Consider the following 27,979-nt stretch of genomic DNA (forward strand, 5'->3'; position numbering starts at 1 on the left):
TTTTCAGCACTTGAAGGGACGATATGAGTCTTTTCGATAGTCAACGAACAAGCTCTAAGATTTGCGCCTTGACTAGCATTACATCACACTCTTTTCTACCAAAACGCCGTTAAAATAGGTTAGTGTATCCGTAATGTGACAGAAACTAACAGACAAGGATGTCGTGACCAACATGCATATTGACGCTAGTTAACAAGAGCCTTCCCAAACAGAGTCTTAATAGCGACAGTAATTGTCTTCGTCTTTTATTTACACTCTTCTCTGTTGCAATACCTTCCCATTCAACTAATATCTGTACAGCGGGGAACATCACAATCCGTCTTATCACGAACTCATCATGACCAGCCAGGAAGATGCAGAGAGAGTTATACGGGAGCTCACTGGCGAATACAAGTATGAACCCGGTCAGTGACTCAGCCCACCAACCACTAACTATCATCAGATTAGAGGAGAATGTGTTTGAGAACGGCAGAAAGTTCTTGCGCGACCTTCTTTTATACATCGACGCCAAAGGTTTTATGAGAGCTATAATGCGTAAAGAATATCCATATGTATCTTTTAAGATCCACTCTAGTCACATTGAAGTTGAGTTCAACGACGACGGTTTTACAAAAAGAGATCTAGAACACATATGCTTGCCTTCCACCATCGAGGAGAAAAGCACTGGTGAAGATGGTCTCAGCTCGGTCTTCAAATCTACAGCCAAGACTTATCTCCAGTCAGGTAACTTCTCCCTTGACTTGCGTCTCACTTCAAGCGAGGGGAAAATAAAACCAGTTTGGGTATCGCCAGCTGCCTCGATACCTGATACACTAACGCGCATGGTTGTCTATTTTCACGATTGCGGCACCGAAGAACATCTGGAACGCCTGAAGAGCGTTATTATGGCACAATTTGAAGGCTTACAAGCTGAGAGTTTGCTCTTTCTTAAAGCTCTTCGTCGTATAGACGTTAAGTTCTACGGAAAGGGCAGTGAGCTCCATCAATCCAAGCAATTCCACAAGTATGGAATGAAAGACAATCGTGAATTACTCAAAACCACCATTAATAGCCACGGTAAAGACGAAGAAAAAGGACAATTATTTTATGTGGTAGGCCGGGGAGCTAGGTTCTCTCTGCCGGAATACCGAAGAAATGTTACATTGGCGTTCCCACTGACCGAGGCCGGCAAACCCTTAATTGACACTGGAGGAAAGGGGCTATTCAACGTTTTGCTTGTTAGCAAATCAAAATACAACGTGAGAATACCTCGACTCTAACATGGGCTTGATTGCCGATTACTAAACATATGCTACAGTTTCTGATGGACGCCGACTTTGATTTCAACAATCAAGACAAGCTTAAGCCTAACTCAAAAAGGAATCAAGAAATTCGCGTTTGGATCGCAGCCGCGTTCTTGCAAGCCATTTCCACGTTTTGCGCTGACCCTATTCTTGTTTACGAATGGCCATTATTTCTGCCTCTGATCACTCACCAGACCCCCCTCAGTCGAGAGATCCGATACATGACTCAGAAGAATTTTTTGGTGAAGGTCGATAATCAGCCAATGTTACGATGCATGAATGAGATAACGATCCTACCAGACCATTTGAAAGATGAGAACGGACGACCGCTGCTAGACCCTTTTGCAGAAGACATGGTCTTGTCGTCAGACTATCCTCAACGCGTGGTGGAGATCTTCAAGGAGCACGGGGTAAAAGTCATGGAGGACGAGACTCTTTTGAGACGCCTGGAGGCCGATATGGGGTTTCGAATCATTAAGACGCATCATAAAGATACTACTGAGGAGTGGCATGCAAGAATGGCGCGATTCCTTCTCCGGTTCCTGGAAACTTCAGGCTTCAATGCTTCGAGGGTCAAGTCTATTGCAATTGTGCCTCTGAAAGGTGGAAGATGGACGGCCATGATATCTGGTCCTGTCTATTTTCCGCGTACGGGAGACATTTCCATCCCGGACTCCATTAATTTGAGGGTGGTGGAATCAACTGCTACACAAGATCCAGATCGGTATGCACTGTTCAAATGCCTTGGGGTCACTGAGCCCCCCATCGACATGGTCAGGAAATCGATTCTCAAGACTCTGGCCACATCGGATACTATTCCGCTGAAATTTGTCAATGACTATCTCCAATATCTCTATCTCACGCATGAAGCTTGCGACTGGAAACCGGAGCAGTACCAGGAAGTGCAAGTTCTGACGACAGACTCAAAGCTTGAGAGTCCATGGTCTAAGACAATCTACCTACCAGGCAAGGGTCACCCATTAAGTGCTGAAAGCCTTCTAGGGTCTTTGAAGCCAGAATCCTCGCTCCTTGGATCTTTCTTGCATCCTGAAACTTTGAGCTATGTTCCAACTCATTGCAACTCTTCAAGCATCAGTTGGAAGAGATGGCTTTGCGAGTACGTCGGTTTAAGGGAAGACATCTGCCTCGAATCGGATGGGACTGGAAAACTATCGTCTGATTTCCTTCATATTGTAAGTCAAAGTCCAGAGAAGCTTCTGGACCTCCTTGAACATCTCCTGCCTAAATGTGAGGTAGAGTTATCGGATGAGTCAGCCATCATATCCGAGGTTCGACAACTTTCTGCAAGCAACCTTTGCGATGTTGAATTCATTTGCAAGTTACAGGATACTTGGCTTCCTCTCAAAACTCTCACTGATATAGTTGAGTCATATATGGAACAGCCCGGCCAGTTCCCTTTTTTGAGATCCATCCAAGGCAATACTGGAGATATCGACACAAAGTGGAACTTCCTATCCGAATATCTTCTTGTTGGCAAGGAAGACAATCTCGACTTCCGTCTCGAGATCTTGCGTTCAATCCGTCGCTCAGATCCTAAGAAGGATCCGGATCGTCAACTCCAAAAAGTCCTGGACTTATACGCTTCCCTATATGCCCAGCTCACTGTTCCCGGAGAAATGACCACTGACAGAGAGAAGCTCAGGTAGGCTGTTATATTTTGTTAAACTTAGTTCGCGCTGACACTAAACCAGAAACTTCTTCGGTGAATCCGGCATCGCCTACTTCAACGGTAAAGAACTTGAGTGGACAAGTTCTTCGTTTTGTTTGTGGGATGCACCGCCAGACATGGTCACAATGCGCTCACTCAAGTCCTGCTACGATATGCAAGGCTCAAATGCTGAAGTTGGAAGCGCCCTACAGAACCTTTTCCTCAAAACACTTGGTATACCAAATGTTAGTCTTAAGCAAATTGTGGCAGAGTTGAATGAACTGCGCCTTAGAAATGACGAGGATCCTGCAAAGATTCTCCGGCTTTATGACTTCTTGAACAGGAATATTCCCTCGTCTCAGGACATTAGGTATGTATCATTTTGTCACAACGTAATTCGGCCTGTGGCTCTGATAAGAAAACAGGGCTTTATTTGAGACCTCGCCGCTTATCTTCATCCCCGACGGTCCATATATAGGTTGGCATAAGTCCACTGAGGTCTTGTGGTCTAGCAACACAGACCTATGTGGTATGGGAACCTTGGACGACACTTACGGAACACTTCGTGAGCTCTTCGTCGCTAAACTTGGAATTAAGCCATTGTCGCTGAGAATACTTTACGACCGCCTGATTAAGTCTCCCAAGAGCAACCCGCAACAGATGAAAGAAGCCATTTTCATCCTAAATGATTTCCTTCGGAGCGAACCAGCATTCCTGGATCCGCAGCCTGTTAGAAATGCTGAGATATTCCCTATCAGAGATCCTGGTGGAACAGTTTCTTTGAGGTCTGTAGAAACCGAGTTTGCCATTGGAGACAATGACAACTTGAGAATGCGGTTCGAAAAGCGAATCAGTTTTCTGGACTGCAGTCTCGTGGAATTCCATCGTCTAAAGCCTTTCTTTCAATGGCTCAAGGTTGAAGATCGCTACTTGTCTAGATGTGTCCAAGACAGTGTGACGAACGTCACAGAAGGTCTACATCAGCCATTAAGACCTTTGGTAGATTATACGAAACTGGATGTGACAGATAAGGCCCGATATATCGCTCGGTAAGATCCTCGGTATTGTTGACGAAAACATGGCCATTGACTTATTAGTGTTGCGTCGAACTTCGGTAGCCCTCGTTGTCTAGCGGGGATCGAAGCCCTATACAGGCAACTAAGCAGGGTGGAATGTTTCGAACTGCGGAATATGAAATCCGTCTTTACTATAGAACAGAAGGGTCAGACGTTTGTGTCAGAGAGTCAGACGCCCACGGCACATATTTTTGAGTCTGGCAGAAGACTTACGATCTATGTTCCCATGGATCCCGCAACACAGGATGTCTGTTTCCGCTCAGTATTGCCCAGAAAGCTCGCAACATGGATCATGCAGGATCCCGAAAGTAGCGACCGACCTTACGTTGACATCGAGATGGTCAATGCACTGACTGCTATCTTAGCCAGCGAGACGACATCTCTCGACGAGATTCTTGATGAACTAGGAATTGCCAGAATATCGTATGATGGCCTCAGCGACGACGGGGAAGAAGTCGCGAGACAGGGAGTATCATTCAAAAATGTCGTCGAACGGCCCCGAAAGGCAGACTCGGTGTTGTTTGGTATCCCCGTTAGCAACACGGGCAAAAGTTTGTTTGTTAAGACGGTTGATCAGACCGAAGCCAACGTTGGGGCTGAGTGATAGAGATAGGCTATCGCAAGAGTATTCATCCTAGCTAAGGAGTTGCTGCAGAGAACCATTATGCTGATTCTTTTCTCCATGGTGCAATGGGACTGGGACTGCGATAGAATTGAGAGTTTAAGAGAGGCTTCGGTCCCAAAAGAAAGGGAACAAAGACAAATCAACAAATATGGATCACCAATGCTCAGCGACAGTTTGCAAATAAGGACTGAATCGTAGAAAGGGATTTATGATGAATACAACCAGAAATTGAGGGCTTGAAAGAGGTTTATCTAGTTAAGTAACTATTAGGAACTTTAACATTAGGCCTTGTTGTCAAGAATTAGCTCAATAGGGACGCCTCCAGGCAAATCCTCCATGTTGTAGGGTAGAGGTGTCACCCAATATACCGCCCATTCGCCATTGCCTTCTGGGTCTTTCCATGCGATCCAGTGTCCATCATTTACGTCCTCATCGGCGATTCTCAAAGTCTGGCCCCCTGTTCCATCACCAAGAGGTTTCATCGAAAAGTCATGATAGATCATTGAACCAATGCCAAATGGTCTAGTTTCAGGGGAAGTCCGCAGCTCGTACGGCCCTCGGCCGCTTGGGCCGATGACAGACAGAATGTCTGACATGAAATCATCCTTGAGGACGAGTGTTGTTTCGTTTGTTTTGCATTGTAGGCCAAAAGTCAAGCCCCCGGCGCCGGTAGGAGCCAGAATTAGATTCTTGTCTAAGTTATGCGCGACATGCATGCCATTCACCTCAGTGAGGCCGCTATAGCGTGTCAGTATGTTTCAGACAACTCAAAGACAAAAACAAAGTTACAAGACACAACGAACCTTGAAGCTCGGATACCATATGCTTCGGAGATACTCATCGTGCTGTTGCAAATTATCGAGGGCAAGGAGGATCTTTCCCGTATGTGTTTATTCGTGTTCTTTACCCTTGTGCCCCTGGGCCAGAGGTCTCTTTTCACCTCAACCTTATCGCTGCCGTTTGCAAATTATCAAGTAAAGGACAACTTGTACGAAGTAACAAGACTCGGCGTCGGCCCGGGTTCGCGGTTTGGCCGAGAGCCGACGGCATCATTCGTTGGTGCTAGCTCCACGGCATATGACTCGTGGTTGAAGATTCACTGGCCAAGGAATGGCTTTGGCGTATTTGATTGGTGGCTCAAATGGGCCTATGACATATTTTTAGCACCATTATTACTCATAACGGAAGAACCCATACGAAGGGGCGGAGACGCCACCACGGACGCGTGTATCGCCTATTTACTAACCACAAGCAAGCGATGCCATGGACCAGGACAACAACCGTAGAATCTATCGACCATTAGTATCGCGTGATAAGGCACCCGTGTTTGCACCGCCACCGAGGGTGGATATCCCAAAGCGGAAAGTGACTAGTGTTGCATGCGAGTCTTGCCGTCGTCGGAAGATAAATATTGCATCTAGTATCTTTGCAGAATAGTCAGCCGCTAAGCAAAATCCAGTGCAATGGCCTCCGGCCCAAATGTTTGGCATGCACCAATCGTCGAGCGGAATGTGTGTACCTGGCCAAGCCTACAGAGACACGCGTTTCGGCCATCAAGAGAAAGCACGACGAGCTTCCAAAGCAGTTGGAGGACGGAGGTTCGTCCGAGTTTGATCTCCAACAGCTTTTTGAAGCTATGCGCGACCGCGACGAGAAAGACGCTATGACAATCATGAGGCGTATACGAGCCGGAGAAGATCCTAGTACCATACTGCGCCACCTTCGTGCTGGAGATTTACTCCTTCAACTGCACCTTGCTCCCGAGACAAGGTTCCGCCATAGCTTTCCCCCTGCATTCCGCATACCGAGGAGACTACAAGTGCCAGACAATATATACTTCCACTCGTTGGTATACGAAGCTACATTCATGGAGAGCTCGCCATGTACAAGTAGTACAATCGAACTGCACGATCGCTTCAGGCCATAATATCTGGAACCGTACAGCGCTGCTGAAGTCACAGACCCCCGATTCATCCTGATAAAGCCTTCGGGGTGGACCAATGTATTGACCGATGACGAGATGATGAGAAACATGATTCGGTCTTACCTCCGTCAAGAGCATCAATCCCTTCCCTTCTTTCATAAAGACTATTTCCTAGAAGATATGATGAACGGCTCTCAAGAGTTTTGTTCATCACTGCTGGTAAATTCTGTGTTAGCTGAGTCTTGTGTCAGTCCCGCGTTTTACCTTCGTCATCGAGGAACGTCCTCATGCTAAGTTCGAGTTTCTGTGCTGACACAGCAAGCCGTTTGGAATACTGGAATTCAGAAAGCCTACGATATCGTTTCTTGGCTGAATCTCGAAGACTTTGGGAACTCGAACTGGAGAAAGAGCCCAGCATCACTACACTCCAAGCTGCGATGGTATTGAATCCCGTATACAACATGTCTTCGATGGAAGCTCAAGGTTTGTCTGACTGAGTTCTCTCTACGAATTGAAACTCTCAACCACAATACCCGCCCCAAAATAGAGCATCTGACTAGCATCTTCTAGAGGGCTTTTGGGGCTTTTGGATCGATACCAAGAGTGGTTATCAAAACTGCCATCTTCCCTTCAGCCTACTCGTATAGTATACCCAGTTGAGCTTCAACTTCAGTTTGTTATATCACCTTCCTTCCCCTCATTGTAAATCACTGTCTTTGCAGCCCCGGTTGGCACCTCCTCATCACTCAATGCGCATACCGTCGTTCATCAGGAACACTAACAGAATAGTCTCCAATACCACACCTTTGTGATGAATCTGTGCGAGTTTCTCATCTCCCGCGATGGTAACACCTTGGCACCAGAGGCCAACAAGAAGGTTCATCGTGCATTATCCCAATCGCGCCATAGTTTCGTGAGGAGAACCGCGGCATATTATTATACCTAGCAGCTAAGGGCCTCAGTGTCCAGGGTGGGTACTACTACTTGACATACTTGGTTTCCTTAGCTTTACAGAAGGAGATGAGTCCCGATAATCTGACAGTATTGCAGCAATCTACTGTTGGAAGGAAGGAAGATAGTTCAGCTGAACATATACGAGCGAGGCACGAGGAGAGACAGTATCCGATTCATATTGTAACCATTAAGGATCGACGCTTAGGCAGTCTCATCAAGGAGTACTCGGCAATGAGAATCCAAATTTGAGGTGCAACGCATCCTGATTCCTACAAACATATCATCCCATCTTCGTATACAAAACAACAATTGGAAACTTCAAAGACGTTGCAAAGTTTAAAAGTACTTTCGATGACTTCGAGTCTCTCAGACAAGGGCGGGCAGATCATTGGCTTCGGCATCATCGGAAGCCCAGGATCCTAACCCGACCATGCCGCGAACCCAGCATGACGAAGCTTAGCCATGTGGGCAGTGTTCGTCATCATGTATCCCAAAGGCAGTTCCTAGGATATTTTCGTCGACAATAACAAGACATGGATCAATGATTGGACGAAGTTATCATGGGAGGTGACTCCTGGCAGTGCCGCGTATGCCCCTGAAGTACGCTTGACAGAACATAACTTCCGGCTTTCCTTTTATGGTTTTACTACGTGACAATCGCGAAAGGTTTCTGTCGATCGAGGATGATATGGACCTTAGGCGTTAGAGAGTGCAGCTGCATAGAATGGACGGTTGCTCCCGGGTTGAGGCAAAACAGCAGAATGACTGACCTCAAAAACCGCTGAGTCAGTCTGCTGTTTCCCTTCCCTGGGGCTATACACAGTTTAAATGACACATTCTTCGGAGGCCTATAGTGAGAAGCGAAATTTTGGTGCTTAGAGATATACCTAATAGTCTAGTCTAAAATATAGTTCAAATACGATTAACACGCCTGCGTCCTTCAAAAGAGAAAAAGAAGTAATTTCCAAATCAACAACATCCAAATCCCGTTTAGTCGGTAGAGTTGAGCTCGAAGTCCTTAGGGCCCTTGTAGGCTTGGATCTCAGCGTTGGGCTCCTTAGACTGCCAGAGCTGCTTGTTGGGAATGAAGTGCTTTCCAACAGTGTTGCTGATGGGGCTGACAGGCTGAGAGACAGAGAAGGTCAAGCCCTTCTTGCTGCGCTTGACGGAGAAGGTGCGAGAAGAGTCCTCACACTTGGCGTCCTTGACGTCAGGGAGGAGATAGTTGGCGGACTGGACGTGGGCGGAGCAGTGGACGGGGGTCTTCCAGGTCTCCATGCTTCCAGACTGGATCACCTTGAACTCATAGCTGGAAATACTATGTTAGCAACTGTTTTTCGTATGAGTAGAAGGGACAGTACTGACTTGCAGAAGGTGCTGTGAGGGACGCAGCTGGCGGTGAAGTCCTTGACCTCGTAGACGGAGTAGCCAGAGACCGCGGCAGCGGAGAGAAGAGCGGTAGTGAAGAACTTCATTTTGGTGGTTTTGAAGAAAAGGGTTGGTGTTTTGTTGATGTTGAGAGAGGAATTGTAGTGTTGAATGGTAGTCAGGTTGAGTTGTTACTGAGATGAAGAATGAGCTCCCATTGAGGAAACCCTCCCTTTTTGTATTGCGATTGTCCCCAGAAAATGCTGGAGCGCATGTCGATCGCCTCATTCGCCGATCCCTCACATTTCCGCCCAGAAGTCTTGCTGTTTGTGGGGAACTTGAGGGTCACGATCCCCAAATCTCGTATTCTACGTGCCGTCCGGAACTCGGCATTTTGAATGCATGGCCCTTCCGCCAGGTCATCACCTTATTTAGGCTATTTTTCATGGTCCTGTCTCAATTGAACACAGCGCCTCAATAGCCTCGATTTGCGTCCAGAAGGGCCCAGGCCTAAGAATTCGCAAGATTTCAGGGTCCTGTGATATAAATAGCTACCAATTTTAACCCGTTGGGCTTAGCCACTTTTGGTGAAGACTTCGTGACCGAGGTTCTAGAGAGTCCAGTGATGTCATGGAGAATACGCTTTGACAGGAACGCAATGACGTCGATAATATCTCTCGGCCGAGTTATAGATGATATTTGCTTTGTGTTGAAAGTAATTTCAGGCGAGCATTGGTACAACGGAACTCGGATGATCGTCATTTCAATACGAGGTTTGTCTTCAATGCGCGTCACGAAATGGCTCGGCAATGGAAATGTTTCATTGCGACGTTGCAATTGCTACGAAACGAACGGATCATAGCGCGTCACTGACCCGAAACTCTGCTATTTCCAGGTCAAGACATCGAGTGATCACTATGATATTGTAACCTCTAGATGTCGTTTGGGGTCTCGGGCGACAGTGACCGACAATCTTTTCATTCACCACTTCTTGATGGATCTCACAGTCTCGCTCTTAGAGTAAAAGGAATTATACTAACATTCTTAGTTTTTAGATCCAGCTTTACTCACCGACATTTCTAATCTGATGAGATAAAAGGATAACAACCTACGGATATTTGAAGAATAGCTACCCTAGAGCTCGTTTGGGCTCGTTCCAGAAGTGGGTACACTCGAGGGACACAATCCAATCCACTTTCTCAGAATTAATCTGCACTAGCCGTATTCAGGTTAGGTTCTCATAGCTAGCCTCAGGCATACTCTCATTAGATCCGTGGTTCGATTCCCATCTTTTCCAATAAATAATCAGGTTGTGCTCACATTCCAGAATGACCCGTCAATCCCAATTGCAGCCAAGACCTTAATCACAAGAAATCCAGCGAAAGAAAACATTCTCGATTTATATCAGCGCCACTATGAAAAGTTGTGTTGTCTTGCCGTTTCGTCTAGGCTTTTCGCAATAGCTTACAGTGACTCAGACGGCGAACAATTTGTCCAGATGAGTTAAGTTAGCGGGGGAACACAACGAGGCTAGCGCACACATTTTACATAACTTGGCCTCCAGCCATTTATTCAATGGATTTAGCTATTTGTCTCCCTTTTCCCTGTGTATATTCGATAATCTACAACTTCACTCAACTCTCTGTTCACTATGACGCCACCACCTCTGACCGGACCTTTATGCACCAGGCCATCTCTTACTCGGGACCTGCGAAACCTCGGCCTGAAACCACAAGATACGGTCCTGGTCCACTGCTCCCTTAAGAGCATAGGATGGATCAACGGCGGAGCTGAAGCTCTTGCCCAAGCTCTGCTCGATATCCTTACACCCGAAGGAACCCTCGTTGTTCCAACACACACCAGCAGCAACTCAGATCCATCGAATTGGGTCAACCCACCTGTGCCAAAAGAATGGTGGCAGTCTATTCGCGAAACCAGGCCTGCATTCAATCCCCAAACAACTCGAAGTGAACACATGGGTGTATTGGCCGAGACAGTGAGAACATGGCCAGGTGCAGTGAGAAGTACGCACCCTCATACTTCATTTGCTGCAATTGGTGCAAAGGCGGAGTTCATCACACACGGACATGAGGTGGATAGCATGCTGGGGGAAAAGAGTCCCCTAGCTCGTTTGGAAGAGCTGAACGCCAAAGTTTTACTCATCGGCGTTGGGTTCGATCGCTGCACTTGCTTTCATCTTGCAGAGTACAGAGTTAACTCACCAAAGGCTGATATCTCATTCGCAGTTGCAGTCAACGGAACTAGAGAATGGGCGACTGTATCAGACGTCAGTGTCAATGAGGAAGACTTTTTGGAACTGGGAAAGGATTTTGTTAAGCAAAATGGTGTGACGAAAGGTCAAATCGGTGCAGCAAACTGCCATTTGTTTTCTTTACCCCAGGCTGTCAAATTTGCTGAACAGTGGTTTCTGTCCAATCGAACACCAACTCCCTAGGAGACTTTCTGGCAGAGCGCCTACTTCAAAAGAGCCGTTATAGGTAATCTGAGGAATAGCTCTACCTAGAAATTGAAGCCCAATTTTGTCATTTGCTCTAGACTTCGGTAGGGCATCTCGGCCTTGAGCGGGCAAGGCCACTTTTCTCTCAATGAACATGTGGCACCCTAGCCAGTCGCCAGTCTAACTGAATTAGTTTTTCTATTTCGACATTGCCTTTTTATCAGTTCGCCTAACAGCACAGCCCCAAGCGCTTCATTTCGATAGTAAGCGGGCATGTCGTGTCAGCGATCATCACGTGGCTAGCGTGAGTAGGCTTTTTGGAGGGGTATTTCAAGCCAGTCAAGTTCGAATTTCAGCTTTGATTGCTGAACAAAAAGGCTCGACTTTATTACTATCAGATACGCAGAATGACCGACTCTCTGTGTGATACCTGCAAGCAATTCGCAAAAGAGTTTGCTGACATTGATGTTAAAGAGTCGATTCCCCGTCGCACAATTGCACCAAATGTCTACAAGCTCAAAGAATCAGCACAGAACGGCTGTCCTCTATGCCAAATCATATTCCAGTCCTTTTGTTATCAAGTTTCAAAATCCGATTGGACTGAGACTTTGGCTATTCATCTTTCGGTATACAAGGTTCTCCGTCATTACAAAACGGTTATAGCTGAAGGACAAGATCCAAAAGAGCCAGAGGTTTGGTGCGGTATTGGAACAGACATAGACCACAGTCAATGGCACCCCCTGCCACTTGTCACGGATGGGGATCAAGGAGCAGGAATTGTAGAACCGATCTTGCGCAATGCAAGATCAATAGCAGACTTATCATCAGCCGAGGGCATTGAGAAGGCTGTTGCATTGGCCAGCAGGTGGATACACAGCTGTTCAGCGAACCATGAGAAATGTAGGATACAGCCTGAGGGTTTCGACCCAATCAAGACGATACCGACAAGACTCATCGACGTTGGCTCCAGTGATGGGGCAGTTTCCCCAAAGATAGTGATCACAAACCACTCATTCGATATTGAGTATCTTGCTTTGAGCTATGCATGGGGATCAGGCCACAATTTCGCCAAAACGACGGCATCCAATCTGGTGGAGATGACAGAAATTCTACCATGGGATGACCTTGCAAAGACCGTACGAAATGCGATCATCTTCACAAGAAAGTTGGGATATAGGTATCTGTGGGTCGATGCTTTGTGCATTTTACAGAGTGAAGGACCAGATGACCAGCAGCACAAAATCGACTGGTCTTATGAGGCAGCGAGGTTCGGACAATACTACGAAAACGCCACCTTGACCATCGCAGCCAGCGGTGCCATGTCATCCCAGCAAGGACTATTCCTCGACAGGCCTGCCCTTGAATTCGATCCGCGACCCGTGACGCTCACAATCAACAAGATCTCCGGCAGCACGTCACACCTTGAAGTTCATCCAGCGTCCCCTTCCTGGGAGCTGAGTATTCAGAATTTTCCGCTTCTTACCAGAGGATGGGTTATCCAAGAACGAGTCCTATCAAAAAGAATACTCCATTTCGGCGGCAGCTGTTTGCTGTGGGAATGCTGTGAACTTAAAACTACAGAGGCGAACCCCAATAGCCAAGAGCCCAAAGTTTACGGTTACAGAAACGAAGAGTTCGTTTCGGTTTTTAGAAACCTGGATAATCAGCAGAATGATGATCTTGTAACGCTATGGTACCAATTTGTCGAGGTTTATTCTGGAACAAACTTCTCTTTTTATAGAGACAGGCTCCCTGCGCTGTCCGGTATCGCGAAGAGAATCCAAAGTCGTTTTCCACAAGATTACATAGCAGGCATTTGGGGGTCTTCTATCCCCCAGGGACTGCTTTGGATAGGCTGGGGAGGTCAAGAGCCTGAAGCTGACCCGTTGCGTGGAACAAACCGACCCTCGTGGTGTTGGGCCTCCCCTACTCATCCGATCATATTTCTGCCAATCATGACTTACTACAAAGAAAAGTATTTAACCCTTCAAGTGAAGTCGTGGTCGGTTAGAACAAACGGACCTCAGACATCTGGCCAGATTCTCGGAGGGAGTGTAACTATTCATGGTCCTGTCAAGTCATTCAACCTCTACGGTCTGAACTTGGATTTTGTTTTTGGGCCCCATGCTTATGACAGGCAAGGCAACACAATCAAGAGCGAAGCTGCGCATGGCATTAGGAAGCCAGAGGATCGTATTGCATACTTGGATTATACCAACTTCTTGGGAGCCATTAATCGGAGTTACATTTGCATCTTGGTAGCGAAGCTGCTCCCGTCAATGTGGACACCCGAAGAAAAGAGAGTGATCGGGGCCGCGCTGATCCTGGAGGCCACAGACCATGGTGGAGAAGTAGATCAGTATAAGCGAATTGGTGTGCTTTGTCTTCCGTATGAACAGTATTGGGCCAATGTTCGGGACAGCAAAACGGTTGAGCTTGTCTAGTAGTTGCCAGAGAGATATGATAGGAACGATAGACCAATGAATAAGGGAAGTCTGGTTATGCTTATGATACAACTTGTTTAACGAGAAGCGGAGAGAAGGCATATACCTAACGTGGGGATTTAGAATCTAAAATACTTTATCCAGATTTTTTGTAGGCTAATGAAGAGGGAGAGGAGACAACCGCCATTGGTAAGACCACCAGCGAGGAGCCAACAACTTGCATACCTGTCATGGAGAGCACCATATCAACTGAGCAGCAATCAACTGGAGCTTCGAGGACAGTAGATGAAGTGAAAGTATTAGGCGATCACTGTGCTGGGCTTGAGGGATGTATTGGTATCTGAAGGAATTATCGTCGCGTCACTTGTATTGACTGATTCGGTCTCACTGGCCGTTGTGGTGCTGAAAAATATTAGAGTTTGGGGGTGCTTAGTGTTGAGCATATACTGCCTTGAGGTAGGTGAAGATTCGGATGGAAGATTGAATTTGCTGCTGTTGACTGAGATAAACAAGCGGACTGAATGACTTAGGAATGGGAAGACGTTTATCATGCAAAGGAGCGAGCTTTTATGTGTGATTTGGACCACGAGAACTACACTAGTAGTCTAAAATGGACCCTTCAAGCATATCTCAACTCAGAATCATGATGCCTTGGAACGACCCGGAACTCGGCATCGCGGACGCTGATTTCAATTCAAAAGGTACCATTTGCACCTTCCTTTTGTGATTTATGTCACATAAAACCCTTACTGGGACGTCATAATGAACCTGCTGAGTTTGGGTCCTCCTCTTTGTCTTTGGTCGATGAGGCCCGACATGGTCTTCATGAAAAAGTCTGCCTAAAAAGACCAATCAAAGAAAACGCCGACGCTTATGGAATGATAAACTCAACCGAGTAGCTCTTCCAGTCATTGAATTTACTAGCTGAGCAACAAATTCCTATTCGGGCGTTTTACCAGGGGTATAGTAAGCGGCCTCACATACGTTGCATATAACGCCGGCTGTTGTGCCGAGATGATCCCATAGTCATGATTGGTAACGCTCATCGGCTCCAGGATTGATGCATAGTTCACTCATAAAACAAGGTAGAATCAATTCGATGAATGGAACTTTGGACAATGCACTTTCATGTCTGATGAAAACCCGCTGACGCATTGGAACCTTTCGAGTGTCACGTCACTGCTTCTTGACAGTCGCCTGAGTACATCGCTGCTCTTAAGGATGTAGGAACAGAGGTAAATCCATTAATTCCATCATCATGATTATAACATCTCAGACACTAAATGCCGGAGCTCGTTTGTGTCCAGCGCATGTTCATTACTCTGATCCACTTTGTCACCCGACGCCCAAACGACAGTCAAGCTCGTATACTGTTCTAAGTTCTGTAACTCAAGAGGCAATGCAGCCGTTGTGCCATCTCCCGCATGAATTTCTGATACCTCAAGAATATGAGTGCTCACTTCATCAAATCGCCCACATAGAAGTTTGCCCTGGTCCCATCGCTCACTTAACGCTCGAAGGATGAACATGACGTCTTTGACAATCATCCAAATATCCAGACGCCGCATGGAATTAGCATCGCCCGCGGTGCTGGTACGGAGTTGCCAGTAGCTGTAGAATGCCATAAGGCCAGTCCAGTAAATCTTCTCGCAGGCAATTTGCACGTAGAATATTGAGTTGGACTCCACCAGTCGGCGATATATCGCAATGAACCCAACAGCTGCTTGCCATAGTTCACCAAGCTCATCATGTGACCGTCGAGGTAACAATCTACAGGGTCTTAAAAGGAGCATACGGCCCATCAACCATTCACTCTCGATAAGTGTCTTGTTCGGTAGCTGGGAACTTGAGTCTTTCCAATCACCCAACTTCTTGCTCAGTTGTTCATAAACTGACTGCGCATCACCTGTTTCAGATTCTGGAGATTTGTTCAGGCGATTGTAAATCTCTGATTGGATCTGTAGTGCACGATAGCGCTGTAGGTAGCCGTGAACTTCGACAGCTGTTGCTGCCGTCTCAATTTTGAACGTAGGCAGGGATACGTTGATAGCGCAGTCAGATATCTCGGTTGGTCGTCCACACCCCAAACTCATGGACCGGTCGAAAGAATACATGCTCCACCAAAGACGGCGTCGTGTCTCCAAGAGACTCGTGGCGACTGAGTCGGGAGGCTGCGGATCCTGATGGAGTCCAAGGTCAACGCACATGCGCATGCCGACACCGATAAGATACCATGCGTCGAGCAATGATGGGTTGAGAGTAGCGAATTGTATCAAGAATAAGATCGACTGGACACCAATGATAGTGTTTGGTAAAATTGCCGATTCGCGGAACGTCAATGCTGTACGAAATAGTCTCTGGGCTTGCGTTGATATCACACTATCAGCACTTCGTGATAGACTCGACGCAGATATACCCAAAACCAACAGAACAGTGAAGTAGCTGTATCCATGGCTTATCGATGAGCGGTCAAGATCATCTTGACTCGGTGTTAGAACACTCGCTGGATCTTGTGGTGGGCCATCTTGTCCGCGTTCGCGGGGAGGATCTACGCCAGAGAAGACATGCTCGAACTGCACCCAGAAACCTTGGATAGAGAAGAAAGGTATTCGTGGGTAGACCTGATCAAAATAGTGTTTTGCCAGGCCCAAGGCAGTTGACTCTTTCGGTAAACATGGTGCAACCTCATTGGCTTGGGTTAATCGCAGGGCTGATGAGAGTTGGTTGGTGCTTGCAGTTGCTAACACAAGCGAAGATAGCGTCGGACCTTCTGCCGCTGATGGATATGAACATGCTATGATAGGAAGCGCCCCGATGTCTGCGATGAGTGAATCGATGATAGATCGTTGATGAGTCTCTGCCGATTCATTCCGGTTGGACCGCTCAGTATCTGACGGTGAAGTATCATTGTTCTGTCTAGCGTTGTGCTGACTGAGGCGTTGTTGGGCAGCTTCAATCTTTTGTCGAAGATAAGTTGGATAGTCTCGTCCGCGATTTGGCGATTCCGTTGAGAGAGAACATGTTGCTTGTCGGCCAAACTTGACGCATCCACCGCATGCTGGAGTTGCCCCGTTGCACTACAAAGAATGAGTTTTGGCCCGAGGTCATGAGGATCCACGTACCTTGATCTTCCGAGCTTTACAAAATGTACAGGCTGAAAAGATTTGCGATACTCGTAGGGTGACATTCCGTAGTGGTCGCCCTTGGGCATGTTCCCCAGTTTCGCTCATGGCTGTACAGAGTGGTAAGTGGGCTCTGCAGCTTATTGGGTGCCAAATCGTCGGCACTCGCCTAAGAGCATCCGGGGCTGGATAACCAATGCCACCAACAGATGTTCAATCGAGCTCAGGTAAATATCACGAGGGCCAATTTCTTCATTGAACGGCTTCAGCTGAGCATCGAATAACCGAACACAGGCGGCTCCTTCATGAGTCTCCGGGTTAGCTTGCGGGGAAAAAGTGGAATATCAGACGGAACCACCGCAAAAGTGTTAGTGGCAAGACAACGAGCTAAACGGCGGTTCCGTTGATGTTGCTCGTAAGATTGACTAGCGAATTATTGCAGGCGGCTGCATCGGAGTGATCATCAGGCTTTGCGGTTGCGAGTAATAAAAGAGACTATTTCATAGCATGTAATTTACCCATTCTCATCATCCTAGCTTGACTTCAACACATATTACAACACTCCACTAGCCAGTTAGTTAGCACTCAGACTTCGCTACCATGGCCCCTGCAAGGATATCCCACGACCCTGTCCTCCGTCGCGAGCCAGCAACTCAGAGCCGCGACTTTCAGCTCCGCACACTGAACTCAGACCTCTGTGTTTGCGGTGGAGGCTTCGCTGGTACAATCGCTGCCATTGCTGCCGCGAGAAATGGCGTGTCAGTCATTCTCATCCAGGATAGACCTGTTCTTGGAGGCAATGCTTCTAGTGAGGTCCGATTATGGATCCTTGGAGCTACATCGCATATGTTCAACAACAATCGCTATGCGAGAGAGGGCGGTCTTGTTGATGAGATCTTACTCGAGAATCTGTACCGAAATCCTGAGGGTAATCCTCTGATTCTTGATACGATTCTTCTAGAGAAAGTGAGATTGGAGTCAAATATCCAACTGTTTCTGAACACAGCACTTGTTGGCTGCGACAAGGACGGAGATCGCATTAGCTCTGTCAGCGCATTCAACTCACAATCTTCTCTCAAATACACCATCCAATCTCAACAATTCATCGACTGCACCGGCGACGGCACACTCTCGTTCCTCGCCGGCGCCCCCTTCAGAATCGGCGCCGAAAAGCGCGATGAGTTCAACGAGCTCTTCGCGCCATCTTCCGAGTACGGCCATCTTCTGGGCCACTCCATCTACTTCTACACCAAAGACACCGGCAAGCCTGTCAAGTACATCGCACCAGCCTACGCTCTCAAAGATGTCGAAGGAGAAATTCCTCGCTTCAAGAGCTTCAGCACCAAGGAGATGGGCTGCAATCTCTGGTGGATTGAGTATGGTGGTAGACTTGATACTATCCATGATACGGAGCAGATCAAGTGGGAACTTTGGAAGGTTGTTTATGGAGTTTGGGATTATTTCAAGAATTCGGGGAGGTTTCCCGAGGCGGAGAATCTGACGCTTGAGTGGGTTGGGACTATCCCAGGAAAGAGGGAGAGTAGACGCTTCAGTGAGTTCCTCTATACATTATCTGCGAACAAAGCTAATCTTGACAGTCGGTCCTACTATTATGGTGCAGCAGGACATTGTTGAGCAGCGCTATCACTCCGATGCTGTGTCATTTGGTGGCTGGTCTCTCGATCTGCATCCCGCTGATGGTGTCTTCTCCGAAGTCGACGGCTGCACTCAGTGGCACTCAAAGGGTAAGTTCATCCATTGTATGCTCAGGTCTTCGTTTTACTAACTGCAACAGGTGTCTACCAAATACCATTCTCCTCAATGGTCTGCTCCGAGATTCCCAATCTCATGTACGGAGGCCGCATCATATCAGCATCCCACGTCGCCTTCGCATCTACCCGTGTCATGGCAACGTGCGGAGCTAACGCCAACGCTTTGGGTATCGCTGCTTCTCTCTGTAAGAAGCAGAGCGTTGATCCCATGGAATTACTTGTCAAGAGTAACATGAAGAACTTCCAGCGAGAGCTCATGCGTTTTGGTCAATTCATCCCTGGTTATAAGCTCAACGACTCTGAAGATCTTGTTCGTTCAGCCTCCAAGATTGAGGGATCATCGTTTGAGTTATCGCAGCTCCCAGCTGATGGGCCACCAAAGGTCCTAGTCCAAAGTCTTGCGCAGATGCTCCCCCTCTCACAAGGACCTGTTCCTACCTTCTCCGTCACGGCCATGTCAGTCGAAGACACTGTGTTGACGGTTCAGCTTCGAGGGTCTCAGAAGCCTTACAACTACACGCCCGAGGTCATCCTGGCTGAGACCAAGTTTTCCCTGGTTCCAGGACAGAACGATCTCGTTATCGACTTCAAGGTTGAGAACCCTCAGACTCAATACGTCTTCCTCTCTTTCTTCCAGAACGATTCTGTAGCACTCTGCACCACCAAGACACGTGTATCAGCACTTATGACTGTCGAGCACGAATGCACTCAGAGCCCTCCTAGTGATGTTGGAGTTGATGAGTTCGAACGCTGGACACCAGTTCGAAGGCCCATGGGCCACAACCTAGCGTTGACACTGGATCCACCTCTGAAGGCTTGGGGGGTCGAGAACATCCGCAATGGCGTTCCTCGGCCGACCAAGAGAGCCAACTGCTGGGTTCCTCGTGCTGACTCCTCTGGTAGGAGGATTCTCAAGATCGGTTGGGATACACCAATCAAGGTCAACAAGGTTGTCGTTCACTTTGACACAGACTATGATCATGCTCTCGAGTCAGTGTTGAGAGGTCACCCAGAGAGGACTATACCCTTCTGTGTCAAAAAGTGGCGTGTGCTGGACCTCTCTAGCGGAGAGCTAGAGCTGTATGTTGAGGATGAGAATCACTTGTCGCGCCGAGAGGTTGTTCTCGAGGCGAGCAGGACGGTGAAGGAGCTTGGTATTGAGGTCCTGGAGCTGAATGGCGATGAGAATGCATTTGGTGGTATTTTCGAAGTCCGGGTGTACGAATAGATACATATAACCGGTAATTAGTGTTATGCGTGCATTTATTTCTTTTATGAAAACTCATTAGTCATTTGAATAGTACTCGATAATTCATAGAAGTAAAATAGCTAAGATTCTTATCTATCTCTCCGTACAATGGATGTCTTTCTTTCCAAGAAACCACATTTTGACTTGCCACTCCAATTGCTTGCTCCCACAAAAGAGCACTGGTCCATCTGTATCTTTATTAAAATCCTCCAAGCCTTCTTTCTCCATTCTCCCAAGACGGAAAATGTCACTGTCGCTATGGTCACGTAAGAGCTCCTTAAAGCGCTGATGCCACCAGCTCTGTGGCTTGCCGGAAGCCATCCCACCAGTTTCTTCTCCAGGCGTCACAAAAATGCGAATCACATGCCAGTCTCGCGGGTAGAGCATCTCGTGGTTCCAGAGATACTCTATGACTCCAAAGTCATCTCCACGGATACTGCAGATGAGACTAGGCTTTAGGTCATTGGTACTGCGGCTGCAGTTTTGCGCCGCCGCCATAGCAATGAATGGTGCGATACCAGTACCGCCAGCAATGCACAATGCTTGGGCGGCTTGCTCTATGATCTCAGAGGGAAATCCGCCACCGACCTCAACAATCTTAGCAACCAATGGTCCATGCGGTCTGGGGAGTCCCAACAGCCCGGTAACGCGGCCATTACGGGCCATGAGAGAGATGCTCTCAATGGTTCCATCCTCTGCATACTGTAAATGGAAAGGAGTGAAAGACAGACATCTTTCCTGGTCTGAGAAATTCTGGGGTCCCGATACAGGGTCTAGATCAGGCGGGAATTGCAGTGTCAGGTGTTGACTGGGACGGAAGCCCCGACTGAACTCATGGTTTGTAAGAATAGAGAATGAATGGATGCTGAGGCTGGGAGTTAAGCGAGTCGACGAGATATGCTTAAGTTCGCCGAGAGACGGGGAATCCCCGTAGGTGCCGTTGACAGTCATGGCAGGGAATCGGGTCAAGTGATAATCAGTATTTTTCGTAAATCGTTAGACTTGAACCTGCATCTAATAGTCAGTCCATTATAAACCAGACTTTCGAACTTATCATAAAACGGAATAGCTGCAACCAAGAGCCCCAGACGGAACCACCGTCGTGAGTGAGGAGAAACAAGCGGAGGCTCCGTCTCTAGCTTTAGCGCACCCCGCAACGCGGAATCATACCATGAAATCCCTGTTTCCATCCAGAACCCGACTTCGCTACCCCAGATTTAGAGCCATTTGACAAAAGATTAAAAAGTATGCCTTCCCCAGACTTTCTTGCGGGGAAACTCAACAGCACGAACACTTGAGTTCTCACAACTTGTTAAACAATTACTATCTCTGACTGTTTGTTATCAAGATGACTACCGAGTTGGGTGCCGTGCCTGCGCAGGGCAAGATGAGCGGCTGGCTCATCTTTAGTATCTTTGTCATTTCGATGGGTTCCATCTTCTGGGGGTAGGTTGAGACTTTCCGACACGCATTGACCGAAGGCTCACAGGTCGCAGATATGATATCGGTATTCTGAGCACCATCTATGTCTCCCCTGGCTTCAATAAAGCCCTCGACCACCCGTCGTCCAGTGAGAAGGGTCTCATTACTGCTATCTTCTCCGCTGGTCAATTCGCCTCTTTCACCCTCCTCGCGGGTCCCATCAACAACAAGTACGGTCGACGATGGGCTGGTTTCGGTGGTGTCTGCCTCCTCTGCGTTGGAGCTGCAATTCAGACTGGTGCTGTTCACCTGGCCATGATGGTTATCGGACGAATCATCGCTGGTGTTGGAACAGGTATTGTGTCCACTGCTGTCCCGCTATATCTCAGTGAGATCTCGCCAGCTAAGCATCGTGGTCTCTACGTTGCTGCCAACCAAGTTGGAATTGTCTCTGGGTAAGTAAACCGTCGAGTCAAACCAGTATGGTGCTAATTGATGCAGTATCTCTATGGCTTTCTGGGTTGGCTATGGCTACTCGTTCTGGGACTACGGTAATGGTATCGATCTTGAATGGCGCCTCTCCACCGCCATGCAGTTCATCCCTGCTCTTCTCTTCCTCGGAGGTGTCTTGTTCATTCCTGAGAGGTATGTCTATCATGATTGTCCTTCACGCTTCCCGCTAACTTTTATCAGCCCCCGATGGCTCGTTGAAACAGACCAAGTCGAAGCCGCAAGCGAGTCCCTCTGCAAACTCCGTGGCCTCACTGCCACCGAAATCCAGCCAGAACTCGACGAGATCCGCGCCAATATTCTCTGGCATCAAGAGAACTCCATCACCTCAGCCCGTGTGTTCATTCAGCAGAAGCCTCTCTGGTCTCGACTCTGGCGCGCTTGGTCCCTCGCTTTCCTCCAGCAGATGAGTGGTGCTGCCGGTATCCGATACTATCTCCCCACCAACTTTATCGCTGCTGGTACCTCTGAGGAATTGAGTCTGCTTGCTTCTGGTATCGACGGAACTGTTCAGGTTCTTTGCACAGTTGCCGCCATGTTCTTCATTGATAAGCTGGGTCGAAGACATTCTCTTGGAATTGGTGCTATCATCATGGCCTTCTGCTTGATGGTGAGTTGATACAAAACCAGTCTCGTCACAGCTGCTAACATGTTCCAGATTAATGGTGCTCTACAGACTGCCTATCCCGGACAGAACAACCAAAGTGCCAACTACGTCAACATCTTCTTCATCTTCTTCTTCACCGTCGGATGTAAGTTACCACATGACGCCCGAAGAACGAAAAATGCTGACAGTTGCACAGACAGTATGGGATTTGGGCCCTGCGCCTGGATCTACGCCTCCGAGATTTTCCCTGCCAACTGTCGCTCCAAGGGTCTCGCCATCTCCTCTTCCGGCTCATCCCTCGGTTCGATCATCGTTGGCCAAGTCTGGCCCGTTGCTGTCGCTCGCATTGGACCTCGCGTCTACTTCATCTTCATGGCCTTCAACGTCTTCGCCGCTGTTCTTGTCTACGCTTGCTACCCCGAGACTAAGAACAAGACTCTTGAGGAACTGGATTCGCACTTCGGATCCCTCAATATCCATTCCGAGGAGGATGCTACCCCTAAGCAGATGCTTGGTGCTGAGGAGGAGGGAGTTGAGGTTCGGGATAAGTCTGTATAAATTAGCTCCTGTTGAAGACGCAGCTTGCAAAGATAGCTTCGTTTCAATACTTTTGCAGAGCAGTTTCGACTGTATGGGAGCTATTCCTGGTGGGTAGGGAAGATTATGGCAACGTCTATATAGTCAAATAATTGATGCTTTCATTCTAGTGTTACGACTTGGTCATATACTTTAGCCTCTCCATTCTATTTGCCGCTATTCACTTCATCTTTTAACTTGGGATATTTGTGCATGCAGGGCACGTATCAACTTCGTAACGTCAATATCAATAGGCTTTAAGATGTCTATAGGCGCCCAAAGACAATTTCTGCCGCTACACAAGTAGCCAACATCGGTCGCGTGAAAGGCTTTATACACCAATGAACCTGGCAAAACCTTCATGTCAGTCTCTCAACTTTTAGTCTTCTTCACTCCGCCTTTGCTACGAGCGGCAGCCACTTCGTACCAGCATGAACTGTGTCTCGCTAGCAGCATATAAATGCTACTCAAGTGAAACGCACAGTAACCATGAGAAAAAAGAGTATTTTGAGGACGGGTCATATAGTATGCATTTTGTGTGATGATTGGAAGTCATAAACCTAGCAGGGCATCAAAAGTACCAAGCTTTTGTGCATCTCTGTATTTGGTTTGTACTCTACCCCTAGTCCATGTGTTATATCGAGTCTCAATCGATAATTTTATCTCAACAATAAATAGTGTATTATATAGTCAAGGGCGTAATTAGTAGTCTGCTGGAAACAGACATGAAATCACTCCAGGGTATGTATGAACCGGGTGAGGAGCTTTGTGGAGCAAAGGATCAGCTGCCTCGTTAGCGCAGCGGAATGAATTCCACGCCAACTTTACTCCGCACTTTTACTCAAAGCGATCGGCTCCGACTTTGATCACGATCCAGGCGAGACATTACGGGGAATCAGTCGCGTCAGGTACCAATTCTTTGCAGAATGATGGCGCGTTTAGCGGATGATGGATCCGCCGTACTTTGTAAGCTCCCTACTCATGGCAACTCTACATGTATGCGTTTCTGTGACTTACAACGATGTAGACCATAAACGCGTGTAACCGTTGTCGGAAACGCAAGGCGCGTTGCGATACACGTGAGATGCTCAGCGATTTTCCCTCCATCGATTCGTTTATACTGACCTTGAAATAGAGATTCCTGCATGCCAACCATGCCAAAACGCAGGCTCGACATGTGATTACACAGATGGCCGCTCGGGCGACGTCCATCCTCGAAGCTACATCCATGAGCTGGAAGCCCAACTCATGCGACTGGAGTCTCAGCTCCAGGAAGCTGACGATGCGGCAACTGAGGTGTCACCGCCTACTTCGACGTTGCGCTCAGACGAAGAGCCTGCCCAAGACCTGATTCGTGTTGGAGATGAGGGGCATGCCCATTTTATTGGAGCCTCAAGCGGTATGGATGTACGATTAATAGTAGTTACTCGAGCTGAAACAAGTCTAGGTATGTACTTGGTCCGATCAGTTCTTGAGTCCGCTCAGCAAAACTATCCAAACTTCGAATCGCCATCTGAAACAACGGAAGCTCGAACTGGACCAAAGGAACCAGCTACCAGTAGTACCAGAATCGCTTTGCCATCACGAGAAACGGCTAATAGCCTCATCGACACGTTCTTCAGCCAATATCAGGTTCAGTATCCCATTCTCGACCAGCAGGAATTTAGCAAGGCCGTTGCAGAATTCTACGCTCGACAGAATAACAGAGACGGTCAAAATCGACCAGGATCTAGCGAGGTGTGGACTCGATTCATGCTCAACATGGTACTTGCCATCTCTCTCATGTTCATGTCCAACGATCATAATGAGAGTACGACACTATCGAAAGGCTTCACTGCCAATGCCATTGAGGATATCAGTCTGATCATGCAGACCAAGAATGTCAAATCGGTTCAATGCCTTCTCCTATTGTTGCTTCTCTCGATTCTCGACTCATCATCCGCGCCAGTTTGGTATATATCCGGCCTTTGCATGCGGATGTGCATTGATCTCGGATATCACTCAGAAACCACAATAGCTATTTCTTCAACTGGTAACGACACAGAAGTTGAGAGGATAAGTGAAGCAGATACAAAGCGAAGGCTATTCTGGGTAACATACAGTTTTGATCGGACACTCAATATCCTTCTTGGTCGGCCCTTCACCTTTGACGACTTTACCGTCGACATTCATCTGCCGAGACAGTCGCTAGTACCGAATAAGCGACCACAGATATTACACTGGCTTTCACTGCAACGACTCGAGAGTGAGATCGTACACAAGCTACATGCAGTACGGCGAGACGATACAAGCGCTGGCGGAGAGGACACGGACCTTACCCAGTGGACTAATGAGATGGCTCAGCGGTTGAAAGGCTGGAACTCAGTAGCCCTGACTCTCACTGACTCTGATGGTCACAACGTGAACTGGTGGGGCTACTGGTATCGGACAGCGCTGCTCATCCTCTACAGGCCATCGCCCTCTCGCCCGAACTTGAGTACTTCTGACACGTTGCCATGCTACGAAGCTGCAAAGGACCTTATTCAGCTCTCATACCTTCGTATTAGTGAGGGTCTAATGGACTTCACCTGGATAGACTTACATTTTCAATTCATGAGCGGAGTTACCCTCGTGTTCATCGTGTGGAAGAATACTCAGGCGCGAATGAAGGCCAAAGATGACTGGATCTCGTTTAAGAGCTGCTTGTTTCAGTGGAAGAGTATACTTGAGAAGCTGGGGGCACGGTGGGAAAGAATTGCCAGAGCGCGTGAAGCACTATCCAAATTAGCTGATGCTACTATCGATCTTGTCGAGAAGGATATGATGCGATCAGCAGGAGGAGGGCACCGATTACCAATACACCACAACTCGGAGGAGTCTCGGCGGGATCGAAGGCGTTCTATCATACAGCAGCTCCGGAGGCAAGATTCCGATGGCGTGTCGCAACGGAACTTGGCCGTTGGAAGCGATACGAATATGCAAGATTCCAGCCCTCGAGATGTAAATCTAGGACATGGGAACAGAGGAACCAACCAGGTGTATGGTCTTCATATAGATGCCGAGACTCAACACCAACCAGCAGTTCATACAGCCGAATACGGGACACAACCCACGGGCGACAATTGGGCCGGTTTCGGGACATCAACAAACACTCAACAAGGGCCCTTTGGCGAAACTCAGAGTCAGAACACTATATCATCAATGATGCCAGACGATACGTGGCCACTCTTCGATCTTTCAGATGTAGCAGTCGCACCCGATGAGCTCAACTTCTGGACATACTTATCAGCCCCGATGCTCGGCGTGGAGGATATGTCGACGTCCCAGTTAAACGCTACGGGGAGGCCAGATGATTCTTTCACGAATAGCATTCTGAACTTTCATGGAGACTTTAGTAATATCACTCCTGAGATGCCAGTTGAGTATCCAGAGGATGGAGACTATGGGTATAGCGCTGGGCAGTAGTAGTTGGCATTTTTAACAGAACATGGACATGTAAGATAGAATGAAGATACCTTTGAAAATGTGAAGGGTCATATTGACTAATATGCGACGAGATAAAACCCCGGCGATGGCCACCCCACTAAATCACATCCAAGTGTCTCATATGAGGACATCGTGCTACTAAGTCCTGCCGCCAACTGTCAAAAGATACAGGCTTCCAGTCGTCGAGTTAACATTCGTCGGCGCCCCCAAGTACAAAACATCCGTTCCATCACTCCTCATCAAAGCCTGAAGACGCTGCACCTTCTTGCCGACTGCTGGCTCAATAGCAGTATTAGTCCAGCCAGCCCCGCCAACATTCTCCAGGACAAAAGCACTGGCCGAAGAGCGACTGTAGTAAATACGAGCAGTTGTTCCGTCATGAGTGATACCAATAGCAGCGCTGGTCTCACTATCACTATACAGAATCTCACGTGTCCAAGGGTTTGAAGTGCCATATGTGGCTGTAGCGCGACGAACTTGCCATGTTCCGCTAGTTGAGTTCTTGAAGCGGTAGGCACTCTGGATGTGAACGGTACCAGAGGGGCGTTCGTACAATGCCATCTTTGCGCTTTGGAAAGCCGGGCCTGGCGATGCGTTGATGTCGCCACTGTATGTCTCGCCTGAAGTCAAAGGCTGATACACGATATCCGCGGTGTTTTGGGTGATGGGTGTCGAAACGGTAGATCCAGAGGCAGAGGTGAATGAGTTGGTAGATGGGCGATAGCGGACATAGCTTCCCTGGTGGCGCACAGCAGACGCGGGATATTTGCTCCATTCCCACTGGACATGAACATCTCCGTCCGAAGAAAACGCAATGTCATCAGGATACACGGAGTAGCCCTTGTTGTACGCCCAGAGACTAATGCGGGCCCACTTCTTGGTGCTTGTCGTGTACTTATAGAAGTAACCTCCTCGTGCAGAGCCATCGCCTGATGCTTGCCCGCGGACGATCAGCCACAGGTTTCCGTCAGCATCACGCTTGATAACAGGGTATGTGATGAGGACACTCTGATCAGGCATATCAGAGCTGACGTTGACGAGAGTGCTGCTGTATGGCTGAGATGAGCGGAAGTACTTCCATGGCTCGTTGTGCATGCTCGTGAAAACATGGACATAACCATCGCCATCAACGCTGATACTAGGAGTGTTATGTCCAAGATCATCCGCAAAGATAGCGCACTCTCCGTCTGAATCTCTGACACAGTCGCGAGAGACAGTGCCATCTGAGATAGAGCGACGCGCAACCATGACATTATTATCAGCAATAGCACCACCAGGAGGGTTCCTCAGATAAGCAAGCCAGTCGTAGCCGCCATACTCATCCAGAGGATCCCACCAAGCAGCGCCACTGGTAGCATCGACAGCTGTAGAGATGGTGATGAGACTACCAGGGCTGATAGTAGCGCGTACCGTCGAAACAGCAGCCAGAAGGATGAGAGATTTGAGATTTGCCAT

At 48.0% G+C, this 27,979-nt stretch overlaps 10 protein-coding genes across 10 annotated transcripts; 5 read left to right on the plus strand and 5 right to left on the minus strand.

Moving 5' to 3' along the window:
- Positions 1-337: 337 nt before the first annotated feature.
- On the plus strand, positions 338-4,632 carry J7337_010845 (uncharacterized protein; the record flags this gene model as incomplete). The annotated part of the gene is made up of 6 exons (XM_044828415.1): positions 338-393; positions 443-1,238; positions 1,298-2,946; positions 2,996-3,322; positions 3,378-4,001; positions 4,050-4,632. 6 exons carry the CDS (start codon positions 338-340, stop codon positions 4,630-4,632), a joined length of 4,035 nt encoding a protein of 1,344 aa, XP_044676969.1.
- A 302-nt stretch (positions 4,633-4,934) lies between these two features.
- On the minus strand, positions 4,935-5,494 carry J7337_010846 (uncharacterized protein; the record flags this gene model as incomplete). The annotated part of the gene is made up of 2 exons (XM_044828416.1): positions 4,935-5,391; positions 5,457-5,494. The coding sequence occupies 2 exons, from the start codon at positions 5,492-5,494 to the stop codon at positions 4,935-4,937; spliced, it is 495 nt and encodes a 164-aa protein (XP_044676970.1).
- Positions 5,495-8,521: 3,027 nt separating this feature from the next.
- Positions 8,522-9,006, minus strand: J7337_010847 (uncharacterized protein; the record flags this gene model as incomplete). The annotated part of the gene is made up of 2 exons (XM_044828417.1): positions 8,522-8,840; positions 8,897-9,006. The coding sequence occupies 2 exons, from the start codon at positions 9,004-9,006 to the stop codon at positions 8,522-8,524; spliced, it is 429 nt and encodes a 142-aa protein (XP_044676971.1).
- A 1,544-nt stretch (positions 9,007-10,550) lies between these two features.
- J7337_010848 (uncharacterized protein) lies at positions 10,551-11,354 on the plus strand (the record flags this gene model as incomplete). Its single annotated transcript, XM_044828418.1, has 1 exon — positions 10,551-11,354. One exon carries the CDS (start codon positions 10,551-10,553, stop codon positions 11,352-11,354), a length of 804 nt encoding a protein of 267 aa, XP_044676972.1.
- A 3,709-nt stretch (positions 11,355-15,063) lies between these two features.
- On the minus strand, positions 15,064-17,012 carry J7337_010849 (uncharacterized protein; the record flags this gene model as incomplete). The annotated part of the gene is made up of 2 exons (XM_044828419.1): positions 15,064-16,878; positions 16,953-17,012. 2 exons carry the CDS (start codon positions 17,010-17,012, stop codon positions 15,064-15,066), a joined length of 1,875 nt encoding a protein of 624 aa, XP_044676973.1.
- A 511-nt stretch (positions 17,013-17,523) lies between these two features.
- J7337_010850 (uncharacterized protein) lies at positions 17,524-19,923 on the plus strand (the record flags this gene model as incomplete). Its single annotated transcript, XM_044828420.1, has 3 exons — positions 17,524-18,475; positions 18,522-18,668; positions 18,719-19,923. The coding sequence occupies 3 exons, from the start codon at positions 17,524-17,526 to the stop codon at positions 19,921-19,923; spliced, it is 2,304 nt and encodes a 767-aa protein (XP_044676974.1).
- Positions 19,924-20,037: 114 nt separating this feature from the next.
- On the minus strand, positions 20,038-20,677 carry J7337_010851 (uncharacterized protein; the record flags this gene model as incomplete). Its single annotated transcript, XM_044828421.1, has 2 exons — positions 20,038-20,646; positions 20,672-20,677. 2 exons carry the CDS (start codon positions 20,675-20,677, stop codon positions 20,038-20,040), a joined length of 615 nt encoding a protein of 204 aa, XP_044676975.1.
- A 615-nt stretch (positions 20,678-21,292) lies between these two features.
- Positions 21,293-23,041, plus strand: J7337_010852 (uncharacterized protein; the record flags this gene model as incomplete). Its single annotated transcript, XM_044828422.1, has 6 exons — positions 21,293-21,390; positions 21,441-21,821; positions 21,868-22,011; positions 22,060-22,486; positions 22,535-22,628; positions 22,680-23,041. 6 exons carry the CDS (start codon positions 21,293-21,295, stop codon positions 23,039-23,041), a joined length of 1,506 nt encoding a protein of 501 aa, XP_044676976.1.
- Positions 23,042-24,307: 1,266 nt separating this feature from the next.
- J7337_010853 (uncharacterized protein) lies at positions 24,308-26,503 on the plus strand (the record flags this gene model as incomplete). The annotated part of the gene is made up of 1 exon (XM_044828423.1): positions 24,308-26,503. One exon carries the CDS (start codon positions 24,308-24,310, stop codon positions 26,501-26,503), a length of 2,196 nt encoding a protein of 731 aa, XP_044676977.1.
- A 159-nt stretch (positions 26,504-26,662) lies between these two features.
- J7337_010854 (uncharacterized protein) lies at positions 26,663-27,979 on the minus strand (the record flags this gene model as incomplete). Its single annotated transcript, XM_044828424.1, has 1 exon — positions 26,663-27,979. One exon carries the CDS (start codon positions 27,977-27,979, stop codon positions 26,663-26,665), a length of 1,317 nt encoding a protein of 438 aa, XP_044676978.1.

Source organism: Fusarium musae, chromosome 8 (genome assembly GCF_019915245.1).
Source record: "Fusarium musae strain F31 chromosome 8, whole genome shotgun sequence".
NCBI lineage: Eukaryota > Fungi > Ascomycota > Sordariomycetes > Hypocreales > Nectriaceae > Fusarium > Fusarium musae.